We start from the raw sequence: 19,611 nt of genomic DNA on the forward strand, positions 1-19,611 counted from the left end.
TCCTAGACGTTTTTGTGCATTAATCTGGTGGTGGCGCTTCGGACCGATGATATTTTCTCTTGGGCTATTTTTGGGTTTTTTTTTTTAGACATGACATCACATTTAGTGCTGTGCTGCTGATGTGCACAGCAGATTTGTTCTTGAAACCCGTTGTTTTCTATATCAGTTTTTATTTTAATTTTGGTAATGAAAGATGTTGACTCATAGGGACTATTTCTTTGCCCCAAATGGAGTTTACAAGAAGTTCCCTGAGTATGATGAAGAATAATAATATAAAACAAATTAATAACTAAATAACAGTGTCTATTAACTTGCTGAGTCAAAAAGAGTGTGACTCATACCCTTTAACTATATAACGTGACTTGGTTTCACAAGTCCAGTTACATCATCAGTTTGTAAAACTTTATTACACTATCATCTGATTATACCTTCTCACACATATGAATGTCCACCCATTATCTTGAACACGCTCATCCCCATCAGGGTCATGGTGGGGCTGGAGCCGGGAGCCGGAAAACCGTGGAGAGTCGCCAACATATCACAGGGCACATAAAGACAAACAAACATTCACACCTGCGAGCATGTCTTTGGACTGTGGGAGGAAGCTGGAGTATCCAGGGAGAACCCACACAGGCTACAAATAAAATAAAATTAAGAGTAACACACCACAAAAAAATTACACAACACAGTTAAGACGCGACACAAAAAAAATCAGTTAAATATATAAAAACATCAGATTCTTCTAAAAATAAAGTCAGAATCTTGAGTTATTTTAAAACTCTTGAAACTTTATTAAATGTTTCACACGTGGGGGGAAAAAACAGTTTCATATATATATATATATATATATATATATATATTATAATATATATATATATATATATATGTGGCCCTAATCCTCTGCTGTATACAGAAACATGAAGAAGAGGTAAATAAGAGAAGCCTGTGTGTTATTTAAACATGACAACGAATTATATTTTGGAAACATACCCAGGAGTTTCTCTCACGTGTTATGTGAAACCTTACGTCACTCGTAAATTACGCACATGCCACGTCATGACGCTATTAAAGCGTGAGAGCAGTCCCGCCTCAGTCACACGGGATCACGCCACACACCGACAGTCGGTAGTTCTCGGTCTCACTCTCCGGTTCTTTCTTACGGTTCTCTCCGGGGACCGATGTTCGCCTTCACTTTGACTCTCTGGACGGTAACCGTACATTGTTCACCGCGGCGCGGGCAGCCGGTACAGGTGAGTTCAGGTGTTTGTTTTTACTTTTTAACGGTTTGTGACGCGTCATTCATTCATTCGTTCGTTGAATTCAACCGTAGCCGTGTCGGTGAGGTCCACACATGGGTCACTGTTCACTCCTCCAAGCTGTCAGAATTTAAATGCTTTATAGCGCTTTAACTTTTTAAAAAATAAGATTACACGTGTAGTAGTAGTATGATGTGACGTCACTGTTGCAAGCAACACACACAACGTTTCCAAACAGTAGCCTGTTAGCCTGTTAGCTTTGACGTGTGTGTGTGTGTGTGTGTGTGTGTGTGTGTGTGTGTGTGTGTGTGTCCACGCCGTTAGTGTTATGTAACCGGTGAACTCGGAGTGTGTTAACCGTCACTTCGGTGGAAATATGAGTCTTTGAAAACATCACAACACGTTTGTTTGTTTGTTTGTTCGAACGTTCGTTCTTTCGGCGGGAAAACGGGACAGTCTTGTTTATGAAGAGTGACCGTTAGTGGACCGTTAGAACGTTCGTGCTCTGCCGTAGTTTCGACATCTGTTCAAACACGAAGAGACAAAGCTGTCAGTTAAAGAAGGAAGGTAGGTATGTTTCTAACATTAAAGAGTTAAAAGAAGAAGAAGCTAAACATGAAGGAATTCACGAGGACAGCTAACTACTACGACCACAGATGTGTCACCAGTTAACATGGTCACTCGTTAAACCGAAAACCGTGTGTTAATAACCGCCTACTTTTCTCAACGCTACAGAAACGTTGTGTGGCTGTTATGTAATATAAGGTTGTCTGACGTTGTTGTTGTTGGACAAACAGCAGCGTATCATTTTCATAGGTTTTGTTTGTCTGCGTTAAAGAAGACAAAAGACACCAGAAATAGATTCTGGATGAACTTCATCCAGCCAAACCCAGCTGTCGGTTATCTTTACTCCTTTTACCGTCAGTGAACTTCAACCGTCAAACTGGTTTTGAGTAATTTGAAGAGAAGGATGCGGTCTGTTGAAACGTGATATTGGGTCAACAAACGAAGTTTTTGCAGGATGTATGTTAACCTGCGTCACGCACCCTGCCTGTCAGCTTTAATACCGTTACTTATCACAAGGGCGTATTTTGTGGTACGGGTGTGTCCTTTTAGATATTTAGGACACCCAAAATATCTAAAGGAACACCCGTACCAGACCCAAACTCTGTGCGAGTACTGTGTCAGGCTAGCTTTCTAGAATTGAACCTTTATCCATTGTAAGATTGCCTCTAGATGCGTTGTTAATGAGTTAAATTGTGACAGATTCAGACAAAGAATAATCAAAATGTCAAATCAATACCTGGAAATTTGGTGGTGAATTTACAGGAAGATTTGGATAACATTCGTTGATATATTCCTCCTTTTTCTAGGTCAACCTCATGTGATTGGGTCGCTCATGCCGATCGTTGCCGCGCCAGGCGACGACGTCATACTGCCATGTCACCTGGAACCTTTCATGAACGTTGAGGCACTGACGGTGGAGTGGTCGAAGCCCATCGTGAGCCAGACCCCTTGGATAGGCTCAGTCGGGTCGAGTATGTGCATCTCTACAGGGACCGCCGGGAATTCCAGACATGAAGATCCAGTCGTACGTCAAGAGACAGCATTGTTCACAGATCGCCTGAACATGGGAACAATCGCTCAAAATTCTGAATGTGACAGTGGAAGATGAAGGAATACAAGTTTTCATCCCAAAGTTAAACAGCCCCTTTAAGGATTCAATTGTTCAGCTTGTTGTAGGTGAGTTTGTCAATTCGACACTGTCTCCTAGTAGGTCCCATATTGATGATGTTGATTAATGATCCAGTTGGCCGAGATTTAACTAAAGAACAGTTCAACTTCTAAATGTACTTCTTTAACTCTTCATGAACCCATGTAGGGCTTGAGGATGTATTGTCTGGGTCCCATTGGGTAACCAAGAGGGGCAGAGGTTTTTATGCCCCACGTGGGTTTACGGGCGGGGTTATCATTGCAATCTTTTTCAGATCCCAAACGAACACACAACGAGAGACACACTCCTCCCAGCTCCCAGCCTCCAGGCCAAAGATGAGCAAATCTTACAGGTTAGAAACAAGAAATCTTTAAAAAAGGATTTTATACTCATGCTTTGTTTTAAAAAAAGAACTAAATCATGCCGTTTGTTTGTTTGTTTGTTTGTTTGTTTGTTTTTAGGTGGTCGGCCCATCTGGCTCTGCCTTAGTGGCAGTTTTCTGCGTCGTACAGTCCTGGGTGGTGGAGTCGGTGGATATTTATTTCATAAACGCAAGCATCATCAAAAAAACGTGAGTCAAAAACATTTTGTTGCTCCTTGTCAAATCAACACAGACTTTTCTCTTTAAATTAAACTTCTGTTAATGTCCCTCCAGCTTCTGAGTATGATGGCTCAGACAATTCACAAGCAATCAGGTGCCTTGCTTGAAGGCACGTTGAGAGTCGATGTTAACGGAGATGAGAGCGTCGATCTTCCTCATCTGTCGGGGATTCAAACCAGCAGCACCTCCAATGAATCTTCACGATGGCCACAGCTCATCGTGACAAATAATGTAAGCAAAACATTGATGAGCAACTAGAAAGTAGAAGGCAGTCAAACACCTGAACGGAAGAGTTTGGAGTAAAACGATAAGCTGTTAGAGAGCGGGTTCAAGGATATTAACTAGTTTGAATTCTAATCTCATGACTTCTCCATTTAATTACTGCACAGTAAAAATGATAACGGACAAAGTTTTACTCTGTAGCAACATCTAATTCTTTTTTTTTTTTTCTTAAGGTTTTTTAAGCCCAGAGACCACAAAGTGCCACTTTGACTGAAGGCGGACTGTCTCCGTGTTTTAAGTTGGGGTTCAGGAATCCATCTGCAGAGGATCTGAGACCAGCCAAGCTCACTGTCTGGTCTTTGTCGACACTGCTGCGTTCTAAACAAGTTGTACGTGGCCTACAGTTGTTTTTTGGAAGACTAGCATTACAGTAGTCAAGCCTTGAGGTGATAAAAGCATGCATTCATTTTTCTGTGTCAGCCTGAGACCGCAACAACAAATATGTACTTCAAAACGGAGGTATATAGACCTTACAATGATTGATTAAAAACAATAAAAGCCAGTAGCAAGGCCAAAAGTTCAACAACCATTGTATAAAAAATGAAGGACAATTTTCCCTTATTGACATATTGTCCCGGCCAATGAGACAGTACTGTCCACAACAAACTGGTGGACCGCCAGCATGTTGCTGCAGAAATCCAGCTTGTTCCGCAGGTGACCACGGAGTATGTATGGGTGTTTTCCACCTATTGAAGTCATCTCCGTTTAAACCCCATCAGATGTCGCCTGGTTACAAAGCTCACGCCTACATGCTTTGCAATGATGATCTGCATCCATCGTGAAGATCTCATTGGAGATCCACACTCTCATCTCCGTTAACATCGACTCTCAACGTGCCTTCAAGCAAGGCACCTAGATTGTATGTGAGGCAGCATCATACTTCACAAGCTGGAGGGACAATTAACAGAAGTTTAATTTAAAGAAAAAGTCTGTGTTGATTTAACAAGGAGCAACAAAATGTTTCTGACTCACGTTTTGTTGATGATGCTTGTGTCTATGAAATAAATATCCACCAACTCCACCACCCAGGACTAGTACGACCCAGAAAACTGCCACTAAGAGCAGAGCCAGATGGGACCGACCACCTGAAAAAAAAAAGTGTCTTCTTGAATCCAAAGCATGAGTATTAAAATCCTTAATTTTAAAGATTTTTCTTTGTTTCTAACCTGTAAGATTTGTCTCATTCTTTGGCTCTGGAGGCTGGAGAGTTCTGGGATGAAGTGTTGTCTCTGTCGTTGTTGTTTCTTTTAAGTTTGGATCTGTAAAAAGATTTGCAATGATTTATACCCAGCCAGTAAACCCACGTGGGGCATAAATAAACCTCTGCCCATCTTGGTTACCCAATTGGGACCCAGACAATTACATCCTCAAGCCCTACATGGGTTCATGAAAAGTTAAAGAAGTACATTTAGAAGTTGAACTGTTCTTTAGTTAAATCTCGGCCAACTGAGATCATTAATCAACATCATCAATATGGGACCTACTAGGATGACAGTGTCTGAATTTGAATGACAAACTCACCTACAACAAGCTGAACAATTGAATCCTTAAAGGGGCTGTTTAACTTTGGGATGAAACACTTGTATCTTCCTTCATCTTCCACTGTCACATTCAGAATTTTGAGCGATATGTTCCCATGTTTCAGGCGATCTGTGAACAATGCTGTCCTCTTGACGTACGACTGGATCTTCATGTCTGGAACTTCCCGGCGGTCCCTGTAGAGATGCACATACTCGACCCGACTGAGCCTATCCAAGGGGTCTGGCTTCAGATCGGGCTTCGACCACTCCACCGTCAGTGCCTCAACGTTCATGAAAGGTTCCAGGTGACATGGCAGTATGACGTCGTCGCCTGGCGCGGCAACGATCGGCATGAGCGACCCAATCACATGAGGTTGACCTAGAAAAAGGAGGGAAATATTCAACGAATGTTATCCAAATCTTTCCTGTAAATTCACACCAAATTTCCAGGTATTGATTTGACATTTTGATATATTCTTTGTCTGAAATCTGTCACAATTTAACTCATTAACAACGCAATCTAGAGGCAATCTTACAATGGAATAAAGGTTCAATTCTAGAAAGCTAGCCTGACACAGTGCTCGCACAGAGTTTGGGTCTGGTACGGGTGTGTCCTTTAGATATTTTGGGTGTCCTAAATATCTAAAAGGACACACCTGTACCACAACATACGCCCTTGTGATAAGTAACGGTATTAAAGCTGACAGGCAGGGTGCGATGACAGCAGGTTAACATACATCCTGCAAATAACTTCGTTTGTTGACCCAATATCACGTTTCAACAGACCGCATCCTCCTCTTCAAATTACTCAAAACCAGTTTGACGGTTGAAGTTCACTGACGGTAAAAGGAGTAAAGATAACCGACAGCTGGGTTTGGCTGGATGAATGTTCATCCAGAATCTATTTCTGGTGTCTTTTGTCTTCTTTAACGCAGACAAACAAAACCTATGAAAATGATACGCTGCTGTATTGTCCAACAACAACAACGTCAGACAACCTTATATTACATAACAGTCACACAACGTTTCTGTAGCGTTGAGAAAAGTAGGCGGTTATTAACACACGGTGTTTCGGTTTAACGAGTGACCATGTTAACTGGTGACACATCTGTGGTCGTAGTAGTTAGCTGTCCTCGTGAATTCCTTCATTGTTTAGCTTCTTCTTCTTTTAACTCTTTAATGTTAGAAACATACCTACCTACCTTCCTTCCTTCTTTAACTGACAGCTTTGTCTCTTCGTGTTTCAACAGATGTCGAAACTACGGCAGAGCACGAACGTTCTAACGGTCACTCTTCATAAACAAGACTGTCCCGTTTTCCCGCCGAACAAACGAACGTTCGAAGAAACAAACGAACAAACGTGTTGTGATGTTTTCAAAGACTCATATTTCCACCGAAGTGACGGTTAACACACTCCGAGTTCACCGGTTACATAACACTAACGGCGTGAACACACACACGTCAAAGCTAACAGGCTAACAGGCTACTGTTTGGAACACGTTGTTGTGTTGCTTAGCAACAGTGACGTCACATCATACTACTACTAACACGTGTATATCTTATTTTTAAAAAAGTTAAAGCGCATTAAAGCATTTAAATTCTGACAGCTTGGAGGAGTGAACAGTGACACATGTGTGGACCTCACCGACACGGCTACGTTTGAATTCAACGAACGAATGAATGAATGAAGCGGTCAACAAACCGTTAAAAAGTAAAAACAAACACCTGAACTCACCTGTACCGGCTGCCCGCGCCGCGGTGAACACATGTACGGTTACAGTCCAGAGAGTCAAAGTGAAGGCGAACATCGAGTCCACGGAGAGAACCGTAAGAAAGAACCGGAGAGTGAGACCGAGAACTACCGACTGTCGGTGTGTGAGCGTGATCCCGTGTGACTGAGGCGGGACTGCTCTCACGCTTTAATAGCGTCATGACGTGGCATGTGCGTAATTTACGAGTGACGTAAGGTTTCACATAACACGTGAGAGAAACTCCTGGAAATGTTTCCAAAATATAATTCGTTGTCATGTTTAAATAACACACAGGCTTTCTTTATTTACCTCTTCTTCATGTTTTCTGTATACAGCAGAGGATTAGGGCTTTTTAGGGCCACATAGATAGATATATAGATATATATATATATATTATATATATATATATTATATATATATGAAACTGTTTTTTCCCCCACGTGTGAAACATTTAATAAAGTTTCAAGAGTTTTAAAATAACTCAAAATTCTGACTTTATTTTTAGAAGAATTCTGATTTTTTTATATATTAAACTGATTTTTTTGTGTCGCGTCTTAACTGTGTTGTGTAATTTTTTTGTGGTGTGTTACTCTTAATTTTATTTTTATGTAGCCTGTGTGGGTTCTCCCTGGATACTCCAGCTTCCTCCCACAGTCCAAAGACATGCTCGCAGGTGTGAATGTTTGTTTGTCTTTATGTGCCCTGTGATATGTTGGTGACTCGTCCAGGCTCCAGCCCCACCATGACCCTGATGGGGATGAGCAGTTACAGATAATGGATGGACATTCATATAATGTGAGAAGGTATAATCATTTGATATTGTTAATAAAGTTTTTACAAACTGATGATGTAACTGGACTTGTGACCCCAAGTCACGTTATATAGTTAAAGGGTATGAGTCACACTCTTTTTATGACTCAGCAAGTTAATAGACACTGTTATTTAGTTATTAATTTGTTTTAATATTATTATTCTTACATCATACTCAGGGAACTTCTTGTAAACTCCATTTGGGGCAAAGAAATAAGTCCCTATGAGTCAACATCTTTCATTACCAACATTTAAAATAAAACTGAATATGAAAACAACGGGTGTTTTCAAAGCACAATCTGCTGTGTCACATCAGCAGCACAGCACTAAACATGCGATTCATTCTGACAAAGCAGAAAAGATCATTGTCATGAGTTATTTAGTGAAAATCATATAAGCCTGAGCACTTGTTGGCTGCTTTACCTTCACTCTGTGGTCCAACTCATCTCAAACCATTTTAAATGGGTTTACGTCTGGTGATTGTCTTGGTCAAATAGTCCTTACATAAGCTGGAGGTATGTTCTGGGTCATTATCATGACAAAAAAAAAAAGGTCCCACTAAGCTCAAACCAGATCTATGCTTCACAGTGGGAACCACACATATAGACACCATCTGTTCACCTTCTCCACATCTCAGAAAGACATAGTGGGTGGAACCAAAAATTTAGACTCACCAGACCAAAGTCCAGATTTCCACTGATCTAGTGTCTGTTCTTTGTTTTTGTTGGATCAAGCAGTCCTCTTCATCTTGTTGGTCTCCCTCAGTCATGGTTTCTTTGCACTAATTCAGGTCATGAAGGCCTGATTCACACGGTCTCCTCTCCCCCGCACAACCCTGCAATGATTCGCCACAACGCATGATTTGGCCTGAATACAGCTTCATGAAAGCCAACACTATCTCTGAACAAGACAACTGATGCATATCAAAGACGCAATGAGAAGGTGTGCCAAACAGTCACAGTAAGTACCCTTCTATAAAGTCATGTTTTTATTACCCCACAAAAGGCAACATAGCTTAGAAAGAAGCAACCATTGCCCAGTTTTGGTGACCTATTTGGTCTAAACCACCATCATATTGTGCAGTTACCACAATCATAGACGGCACGTCAACCAGTTTTTGCAACATATGAAATTTAATGTTGTGCAAGGCCAAAGATTACAAAAAAATAGAATAGAAGATAAAACGTGGCAAAGTCAAACTTCTTGAAATTCTGTCCTGGAAATAGAAGGTAAAACGAGGCCACTTGTGACATTTGAGGTGTTAAAAAAGAACAGATTCAGACAGGAAGCCGTGGCCTCTAGTCTCTAGGTAGACCTTGGGTGTGATACCGTCCCCCCAAACCAGTCAGTCAGTGTTTGTATCACATCCGAGCGACATGGAGATAACAACACTCTGCGCTGTTGTTGGTGAGTGCTGAATTTTCGTTCTAAAACATGAAGTGAATTCTTGTTTCTAAGAAACGTTAAAAGTCTAAGTTAAAAATCTAAACCTAATCTTTGCTCTGTAATGTATATTTATTTAAGACATTAAAATATTAATTTGCAATGTTTGTCCCGGAACTAAGTTTACAATCGTTATTTTACAACTAACGAATACATTTCTGTTAAATGGAATTCTAAGAAACAATCTTATCTTGCAACTAAAGCAATTACTGCTGATGCGACATTGTTTCATCGTATTAACCAAGCAACAAGCAACATTTTTGTACAAATCTAATAGACACTAAATAATTACTGTTTTATTGCCATAAGTATGTGCAACAAAAACACAGTATCATAAAAACATCTATCTCTCTTCAGAACCAGATATTAATCTCTTAAAGGCTCTGGAGGGCTAATCTGCATCTTCTTGTTGTGGCTTCACACTTAATTTTATACTTGTGAAGCTTTGATCGCGTCTTGTGCAGCTGCAGAACTTGTCAACATTTTTCTTCTTTTTGATATCGCCCTTTCTACTTTGGCGTGCTGTTGCACACAGACACAAAGCACTCACTGGTTTTCATAAATGGAGAAAAAACTCTAGTAAATAATTTAAGAGAGCACCAACGATGAGGTCACTTATTATTCAGAATAACATCCAGCGTGAAATAAGGAAGCAATAAAAACACGACGAAGGTGACACATTTGTTCAGCGTTTATCTGTTGAGGTTCATTCAAGATAAAAATCTGAATTTTCCATCATCTCTTTGTTTCTTGCAGCTGCTCTCAGAGTCGTTCCCAACAGGTCCCAGTTCTTCCAGTACGAGGAAATCTCTCTGAGCTGTCAGCAGCAGGGAAACTCTTCTGAGTGGACGGTTAAGAGGAACACATCTCGAAAGATAAACCAAGACTGTTTCACATCCTGGGGTACAGTGAATGAATCCATCTGTGTCACCAATACCCTTTATCCAGCAGACAGTGGAGTTTACTGGTGTGAATCTGCAGCAGGAGAGTGCAGCGACCCCATCAACATCACTGTGACCAGTGGGTTTGAACTTTGAAAGTAAGAGTCCTGTAGTCTTGTACAGTCTTGTAAATAATCATGATCTGTCCCTCAGGTGGACTTGTGATCCTGGAGAGTCCAGCTCTTCCTGTGATGGAGGGAGAAGACGTGACTCTGCGCTGTACAAGCAGGATGAAATCCTCCTCCACTCTCATGACTGATTTCTATAAAGATGGACGTCTCTTCTGGAGCAGCTGTACAGGAAACATGACCATCTACAGTGTTTCTAAATCTGATGAAGGAGTCTACGAGTGTAACATCTCGGGAGCCGGACAATCACCAGACAGCAGGCTCACCATCAAAGGTGAGATCAGCCTTAAAAAATATATGAGTATGAGCAATGAGGTATATTTATATATATATAGATTCATATAAATGTAAATCACTATGTGTCATGGAGCGTTTTAACCAGGTTGTGTTTGGCCCAGCACACGTGAGAGGCATGTAGATAGAGCTTGCTGTTTTGTTGCATTCAGGCCAACCTGTGGTGTTTCTGTTTTGAAGAAAAGCGTCCTGATCTGCCAAACTCTCCGCTCGAGTTCGACATTCTACTTCCTGTGGTGGTCGTGTCCCTCTCGCTGCTCTTGCTGGTTTCGGTGTTGCTCTTCTGCCTATGGAGGAACCACAAAGGTCAGCCTGTTTTCATGTCAATAAAGTGACATTTTGCATCCTGTGTCATTGCTTGCTCTTCATGTATAAATGTCATGATGTCACAACTACTTGGACTTTTTCTGACACTCGTGTGTGTGTCCGCCTACGATCTTTATATTGAATGTTTACTTTGTTGTATTTCAGGAAACATTCTTCACACCTCGGCCAGAATTGACAGATGAAAATAAATAGTTTTGCTGACTTGCTAATTCTGACATCTCTATGTCCTGTTTGTTTACAATCGTGTTGCTCTATAAGTATATATGCTTTACCGTTTACCGTGTTGTATCTTAGGAAATCTTTTAAACACCTTGGCCGACTACAGATAAAAAATAGCCTCTAGGATAATTCTGGCTTCTCTGTCCTTTTTCTAAATAACCTAAACTAAAAAACAACCATACTACTGTGTCCACACTCAAACTCAAAGAAGTCAAATGGAGTTTGAAGACAGAAACATGAGTGATTTCTTTAGATAAAAATTTACTTTGTGAACGAGAAGTTGAAGATAAAAAGCTGTTTTTTGTCTGGTAACATCTGTGTGTGGATTGCTTGAACACATACAGTATTTTCATGAATGCAGACATAAAACATACAAAGTGCAACTCTTGTGTAACAGTGAGTTTTGTGTTGCAGATAAAGACAACCCTGAGGTCTCGTATGTTGATGTCGTCGTTGTACAGGATGTGCAACCAAAGAGAATCAGAGGTAACAGGAAATTACACAAAAGAGTAAACAACCATAAAAAGGAACCACAAATAACAAATACAAGTTTCATGAGAACAAAGAGTTTCCATGACAGAAGAGATATATGATAAATATTCATGAGTTTTTCAGCTTTGTATCAAAGAATGAAAATCCTAAAGCTGTATGAACAAATATTTTTTAAGGCTGCAGCTTTAGATCATGTCAAGTCATGTTCACATGACACTCTGATAAGCAAATTACGTTTTATTTTTAGCTGGTGACACAGAGACACGAGTCATTGTATCACTTCCTTTGTAATGTATCCTTCTGGGTCACGCGTGTTTGTTGTTGGCTTCCTGGAAACCAAAGTCCCGCCTCCTTCCAGCTCTTATTGGTCCAGATCTTCTTGGCCCACCTCCATCACCATGCAAGTTGCATTTAACAACAACAGTTGGCCTGCCCTTCAGCTCCATAGAAACTGTGCATCATAAACTTACTATCATTAGACTGACCGAGTTTCTATTTATACTGTTTATGATTCATGTAATAAAAACATGTGGAGACAGAGCAAAATATAAACATTAACACAGATTAGATGAACAGGTATAAAACAAAACAAGAGAAGCTCTTTGAGCTCTGTTATAATTCACAACATTTGAATATTTGCATATTTACTCTTGTGTATAGCACAAAGGAGGCCTGGATTACATAATGACAATAAAGCTGAATATTGGGTGGCAGCTAGTGTAACTAATTACTTTACAGATTACACATCAACTTCATATATATGTGAGCCATTAGGAGCATTTACTGGACGTGGGACTAGGACTGAAGTGTGGTCTTGAAATAAGAGTCTTCAAACAGGAAGCAATGAAACAGGGTAACAAATGAACAGTGCTCTGAGTCAGCGTTAAGGATCTCTGTTTTGAAATACACAAAGAAAAGTACACAAAGGGTTGTGTTACCCAACAAAGGGAAAGTTTAAACACCTTTGAATTGATTTTTCATGTGAAGTACATATGGCTAAATGTCAAACCTACTGACAAGAGGAAAGTTCTCTAAAGAAATGTTCCTTTCATGAACCAATAGGTAACCAACTGCCCCTTTGCAATAGAAATTTACTGACTCTAGCGTCATGAAAAATTCTTGATTTGATCTGTTGCATTTAGTTTGCATATCTATAAGATGTCCTTTGTTTCAGCCGACACCTGTCTGAATTAAGCCCTGCGAAGCCTCAACTACGATATCGTTTAAAGTAGATACATACCAATAATTTAAGAAATGAATCCCAGCTGGAGTTATGAGCATTGATATGTTTGCTTCGTTCTTATATTACTCAAAAAATGACAAAAATCCATTGTCATTGTCCAACACAGTCATAAATTAATGTTAAAATGTGTTTTTACAGACACGTAATGAATTGTTAAAATGGCATATTTCTTTTATTTTGGTGGGGGAGCTTTAGTTTACTTTAAACTGCTAATATGTTTGTTTTGGAACATTACAATGCTACAGAAACACTAGGTAACTGTTAAAGTATGATAAGGTTGTGTGACGTTGACTGCTGTTAGTTATTGGATTGATTAATGGTATTCTGTTTATACCAGAAGTAAATGGTTGGGTTCATCTTTGTTACAATCTAAGACAGATGACAAACGTTAATGTCACGTTAATTTTAGAACACCTGTGAGGCAGAGATACGTGTAGCGACTGATATATAATAATTGGTACGTGTTCTTCCTTCACAGATCGAAGCGCTGCACCGACCTTCTACACAAAAGTCAAAGCTGGAAACACCTGACAGGAAACAGCACCAGTCTGGACTTTATGGATTAAAACAGAATAAATGTTCCTTGTACTTTTCACAGAAACCAAACTGGAGAAAAAACATGAACTAAACTTCATCAGCGAGGAGGAAAGCTCTGAACTCCCACACAACTAAACGTTTCATTGAAACTGGTCTGCGGAAACCACAGACTGCAACTATCCAGTGTACATATCTCCAATACCAGCGTGGAGTATCTGTCCATTAATTGAACTATTTAAATGACGTGTTTGTCATCTCAGACATTTACTATTAACATGTTGTCATATGACATATTTTTGACTCCGTCATGAGGTATGTAATGTGTATTTATAGCTGATGAAACAGGTATTTCCTCATTCCACCTCTGCTTGAAATCAGCCACAGGGAACGTCTTCATCGTCAATGTTTCCACACTGATTACACTCTTACGTTCCTGAGACTCCCGTCCACTTGAGGCTGGTCCATGATTCTGCTGATTTTTAGATTAGCCGGGAGGCAGTGTAGATAAAACATGACATCTATTTTTAGTGTGCTAATTTGATAATTCATTGGCAGAACTGTTGAAGGTTTTTATGAGTCTGCTTAATTACCAGGGTTTCCCTGTGTAGTTCCTTTCCTTGTTCTTTTGCCTGCCACTTTCTGTTCTGTGTATCGCTGGGCGTGGCCTGAACCCTGGAACATATCTATGAAAAGTGTCCGAAAATAACTTCTGTTATGATGTGGTGCTATATAAACACAACTAAATGAAATGGAAAATAAACTTCAACATTTTATTGTCTACATTTGTATTTCAGATCTGCCTCACAATGAAAACAGTTCTTTGATATGACGTTTAAATGACCTGTCAGATGCAATAAATCACAAACTCAAACATGACATCTAAAAAGGTCTAACATACTGACAGTGTGACTTTATTTTGATCATTTTGCAAGTGAGAATTTTGAGCTTTAAGTCAGGAAATATTTGTGTTAACAGAGCAGTGAAGCTGTGAAATAATTATGTTGACAGAGCCAAACGAACAAACACGTCTGTTGTCATTTATTAATTAATAAATACCAACTGAACTTTAACACAGCTGTGATTCAGTCATAAATGCACCTGCTGCTGACGAGCCCACTTATCACTTCTCCACACCTGATTGGCTAACGCCCCCTGCTGGTATCATAATGTCTCTCTGGTATGACTTAATTTCATCTATAAAACCTCATATCATCTATAACCCACACAGTGCATCTGGAGACTCAGAAATAACCACACTAAATCCTTTAATAGAAATCTATTATATTTTGTGTTTTGATAATGATTTGGCTGGTTTACCTATATCAACATAAAATGAGGTTTTCAAAGTCAGGTCACCTGTTGGCTTAAGTATTAAATGAATCAATGTGACTGTTAAGAGACATCTGCTGGCAGAGCCTTAATACTACATGTGTATGGAAAGAAACCATGAAAGAAGGAAAGGAAGGAATTATTAATACACATGAAGAAACTTCTTCAGACTCAGACTTCTTTTTCATACACTACAGGTCAATTTAAGCTCCAAATTAAACCAACTGCCTCTATGTCATTTTGGAGTGGCTAAAGTCTAACTAGAAGCCACATCAGATGCAAATTTGGACACTAAAATGTCCAACTGATCATCTTGTGCAAAAAGAAAAGTAGGAAACACTTTAGGACAAAGTGAACAGTCACTTATTGTTAGTGTGTAACAGTTTACTTCCAAAAATGGCTAAATCATCTTAATATTAACAGTAGTCATGAAAGTGCAAAAAGTAAATATAGTGCAAACATGAGAGTAATAATCATTTTTAGAATGTTACATATGTACAACGTGAAGAGGTCCCCTGGTAATCTACTATTGCATTCATGTTTGATTGATCTTATTTAGTCCAAAGTAAAAACAGAGATAAACAACAATAGAATTTTGCAAAATATATAAATACATAAATAAAATAAAATAAGTAGTATTAGAGAGGATGGTCAAGGCTTAAAAGCTCAGCAGTAAATGTTGAGGCACCTTCAAAAACCTGGGTAAAAAGATGTCTTAAGGTTTTTTAAGCCCAGAGACCACAAAGTGCCACTTTGACTGAAGGCGGACTGTCTCCGTGTTTTGAAAAGTTAACGAAGTCGTACATTTTAGAAGTTGGAAATGTTCTTTAGTTAAATCTCGGGCCAACTGAGATCATTAATCAACATCATCATATGGGACCCCTACTGGATGACAGTGTCTAATTGAAAATGACAAACAACTAACCTTACCACAAGCGGAACATTGCTCCTCTAACGGGGGCTGTAACTTTGGGATGAAACACTTGATCTTCCTTCATCTTCAACTGTTGTACACACTTCAGAATTTGAGCGAGCGGATCGCGATATGTTCCCATGTTTCAGGCGATCTGTGAACAATGTGTCTCTGACGTCAACGACTGGATCTTCATGTCTGGAAAGCTTCCCCGGCTCGGGGTCCCGTAGAGAGTGTTTAGAGATGCACATACTCGACCCGGACTGAGCCTGATCCAAGGGTCTGGCCTTCGATCGCGGCTTCGACCACTCCACCGTCAGTGCTCAACGTTCATGAAAAGGTTCCAGGTGACATGGCCGTTATGACTTCGTTCGCCTGGCGCTGCCAACGCTCGGCATGAGCGACCCAAATTCACATGAGGTTTTTTTGACCTAGAAAAAAGGAGGGAACTCAACGAATGTTATCCAAATCTGTCCTGTACTTCACACCAATTTCCAGGTATGATTTGTTTGACATTTTGATCTATTCTTTTGTCTGAAACTTGTCCCACCAATTTTTACCTCATAAAACGCATCTAGAGGCACTCTTACAATGGAAAAATCAAGGTCAATCTAGAAAGCTAGCCTGACACAGTGCTTCGCAAAGAGTTTGGGTCTGGTACGGGGTTGTGTCCTTTAGATATTTTGGGTGTCACTAAATATTAAAGGGCACCACCTGTACCAACCATACGCCTGTGATCTACGTACGGTATTAAAGGCTGGACAGCAGCGTCGATGGACACAGGTTGTTAACATTACATCCTTCAAAAACTTTGTTTGTTGACCCAATTCCACGTTCAACCAGACCGCATCCTCCTCTCTCTTCAAATTACTCCCACCCAGTTGACGGTTGACGTTCACTGGACGGGTTATTTTTTAAAAAGGATGTAAGTAAAGATAACCGACAGCTTGGTTGGGCCTGGATGCATGTTGTGTGATCCAGAATCTATATCTGGGTCTTTTCTGTCTTTAACGCAGGACAAACAAAACCTATGAAATGAACATGATACCTGCGTATTGTCCCCACAACAACAAAAACGTTCCGGACCACCTTATATTACATAACAGTCCACACAACGTTTCTGTAGCGTTGTGAGAAAAGTATACGGGTTTATTATTACACACGGTTGTTGTTTCGTGTTTCGCGTTTAACGAGTGACCATGTAACTGTGAGGACACCATCTGTGTCGTAGTAGTAGCTGTCCTCGTAATTCCTTCATTGTTTCGCTTCTTCTTCTTTAACCTTTACTGTTAAAACTACCTACCTTACCTCCTTCCTTCTTTAACTGACAGCTTTTCTCTTCGTGTTCACCAGATTGTCGAAACTACGGCAGAGCACGGAACGTTCTAACGGTCACTCTTCATAAACACGGGACTGTACCGTTTTCCCCGCCCGAACAAAACGAAACGTTCGTAGAAGAAAACAAACGAACAAAACGTGTTGTGATGTTTTCAAAAGGACTTCATCTTTCACCGAACGTGACGGTGAAAAACCCACTCCGAAGTTCACCGGTTACATCAACACTAACGGCGTGAACACACACACGTAAAGGCTTAAAGGCTTAACAGGCTACTGTTTGGAACCACGTTGTTGTGTGGCTTCGCAACAGTGCGTCCACCTCATACTACTCCTAACACGTGTACTTTATTTTTAAAAAAGTTATTGTTTTTAAAGCGGCGGCGCTAACTGAGCACAAACCTCATTTAAATTCTGACCGTTTAGAGAGTGAAACAGTGGACACATGCTGTGACGTCACCGACACGGCTCGTTTCATTCAATGAACACGAAAAATGAATGAACGCGGCAACCAACCGTTTTTAAAAAGTAAAACCAAAAACTGGAACTCACCTTACCGGCTGCCCGCGCCGCGGTGACACATGTCGGTTAAGTCCAGAGAGTCAAGTGAAGGCGAACATCCGTCCACGGAGAGAACCGTAGAAAGAACCGGAGAGTGAGACGAGAACTACCGACTGTCGGTGTGTGGAGCGTGATCCCGTTGTGACTGAGGCGGGACTGCTCTCACGCTTTAATAGCGTCATGGACGCATTGTTGGCGCGTTCTACGAGTTGCAGCTGTCGTAAGTTTTAACATGTACACGTGAAGGACCACATCTTGGAAATGTTTCCTAATATAAGTCGTGTAATGTTTGTGTTAATACACACAGGCTTCCTTTATTTACCCTCTTCTTCATTTTTCTGTATACAAGCAGGAAGGATAGGGCTTTTTTAAGGGAAGAGGGATTTTTTTTTTTTTTTTTTTTTTTTTTTTTTTTTTTTTTTTTTTTTTTTTTTATATTATTATCTTATTTATTTTATTTTTATTTATTAAATTTAATATTACTAAATCCTGCGCTGTTGAGCCAATGCAACGAAATTTCGTGTTCGTATACACGTGTGCATACGTGAATGACACTAAAGACAAGTCTAACGCTCCGTCTAAGTCTACCTAGATGAGTATATAGATATATATATATTATATATATATAGATATATCTCTATATATAATTATATATATTACTATATTATATATATATATTATTTATGAAACTTGTTTTTTTTTTTCCCCCCCCCCGTGTGAAACATTTAATAAAAGTTTCAAGAGTTTTTTTTAAAATAAAACTCAAAACTGACTTTATTTTAGACGAATTCTGATTTTTTTATATATTAAATGATTTTTTGTGTCGAGTCTTCTTCCTTTAACTGTGTTGTTGTAAGTTTTTTGTGGTTGTTGTGTTTTGCTCTCTTATTTTATTTTTATTGTAGTTGTGTGGGTTCTCCCTGGAACTCCCCCTTCCTCCCACAGCCAAAAGACCTGCAATTAGTGATCTAAATTGCTCGCAGGTGTGAAATGTCTTGTTTGTCTTTATGCCCTCTGTGATATGTTTGGTGTGCTCGTCAGGCTCCCAGCCCCACCTGCCTGATGGGGACATGAAGCAGTTTACAGATAATGGAGGACATTCAATAATGTGAGAAGGTATAATCATTTGATAGTGTTAATAAAGTTTTTACAAACTGATGATTGTAACTGGACTTGTGACCCAAGTCACGGTGATATAGTTAAGGGTATGAGTCACACTCTTTTTATGATGACTCAGCAAGTTAAAGGGACACGTTCTTTAGTTATTAATTGTTTTAATCTTATTATCTTACCTCAATACTCAGGGAAACTTCTGTAAACTTCCATTGGGGCACCGAAATCAGTCCCTATGAGTCAACATCTTCATTACCAACATTTAAAAATAAAACTGAATATGAAAAACAAGGTTTTGTTTTCAACAGCACAATCTGCTGTGTCACATCAGCAGCACAGCACTAAACATTTGCGAGGATTCACTTATGACAAACAGTGAGAAAGAAAAGAAAAGATCATTGTCATGATTTATTTAGTTTGAAAATCATATTAAGCCTTCTGAGCAACTTGTTGGCTGCTTTACCTTACTCTGTGTCCTCCAACTCATCTCAAACCTTTAAATGGTTTTACGTTTCTTGTGATTGTCTTGCTCAAAAGTCCGTACATAGTGGAGGTTGTTCTGTGTCATTATAATGACAAAAAAAAAAAAAACGGTTCTCCCACACAGCTCCAACCAGATCTATGCTTCCACAGTGAGGAAAAACACACATATATGACACCATCTGCTTACACCTTCTCCACATCCTCAGAAAGGGACAGTGGGGGAACACAAAACATTTAGACTCACCAGACCAAAGTCCAGATTTCACTGATCTGTGTTGTTTACTTTGTGTTTGTGGATCAAGAAGTCCTCTTCACTTGT

The 19,611-nt window shown here is 39.7% G+C and overlaps 3 protein-coding genes across 6 annotated transcripts in view; 2 read left to right on the plus strand and 1 right to left on the minus strand.

Annotated features, from left to right (window-relative positions):
* LOC104935135 (V-set domain-containing T-cell activation inhibitor 1) overlaps nucleotides 1–19,611 on the plus strand; it is a 592,626-nt gene that overhangs the window by 554,217 nt on the left and 18,798 nt on the right. The window lies entirely within an intron of this gene.
* The window catches only part of LOC104937830 (myelin-oligodendrocyte glycoprotein-like), a 33,928-nt gene that overhangs the window by 6,037 nt on the left and 8,280 nt on the right, over nucleotides 1–19,611 (minus strand). Inside the window, exons 1-5 of one of the 4 annotated variants that reach the window (XM_027287651.1) lie at nucleotides 7,109–7,288; nucleotides 5,375–5,752; nucleotides 5,020–5,112; nucleotides 4,826–4,938; nucleotides 4,657–4,741 (exon numbers count right to left, since the gene is read on the minus strand). In XM_027287651.1, coding sequence (XP_027143452.1) covers nucleotides 4,706–4,741; nucleotides 4,826–4,938; nucleotides 5,020–5,112; nucleotides 5,375–5,752; nucleotides 7,109–7,181 — 693 coding nt within the window. In that variant the 5' untranslated portion in view covers nucleotides 7,182–7,288 and the 3' untranslated portion in view covers nucleotides 4,657–4,705. Of the gene's footprint in view, nucleotides 1–4,025; nucleotides 4,742–4,825; nucleotides 4,939–5,019; nucleotides 5,113–5,374; nucleotides 5,753–6,583; nucleotides 6,809–7,108; nucleotides 7,289–19,611 lie in introns of those variants that run through there. The other 3 variants (XM_027287653.1, XM_027287650.1, XM_027287652.1) reach the window with 3 other exon arrangements.
* LOC104937834 (low affinity immunoglobulin gamma Fc region receptor II) lies at nucleotides 9,156–14,329 on the plus strand. Its single transcript, XM_027287646.1, has 6 exons — nucleotides 9,156–9,341; nucleotides 10,134–10,397; nucleotides 10,472–10,720; nucleotides 10,921–11,046; nucleotides 11,701–11,772; nucleotides 13,500–14,329. The coding sequence occupies exons 1-6, from the start codon at nucleotides 9,311–9,313 to the stop codon at nucleotides 13,550–13,552; spliced, it is 795 nt and encodes a 264-aa protein (XP_027143447.1). The 5' UTR covers nucleotides 9,156–9,310; the 3' UTR covers nucleotides 13,553–14,329.

This window comes from Larimichthys crocea, chromosome XIV (genome assembly GCF_000972845.2).
Source record: "Larimichthys crocea isolate SSNF chromosome XIV, L_crocea_2.0, whole genome shotgun sequence".
In the NCBI taxonomy this organism is placed as follows: domain Eukaryota; kingdom Metazoa; phylum Chordata; class Actinopteri; family Sciaenidae; genus Larimichthys; species Larimichthys crocea.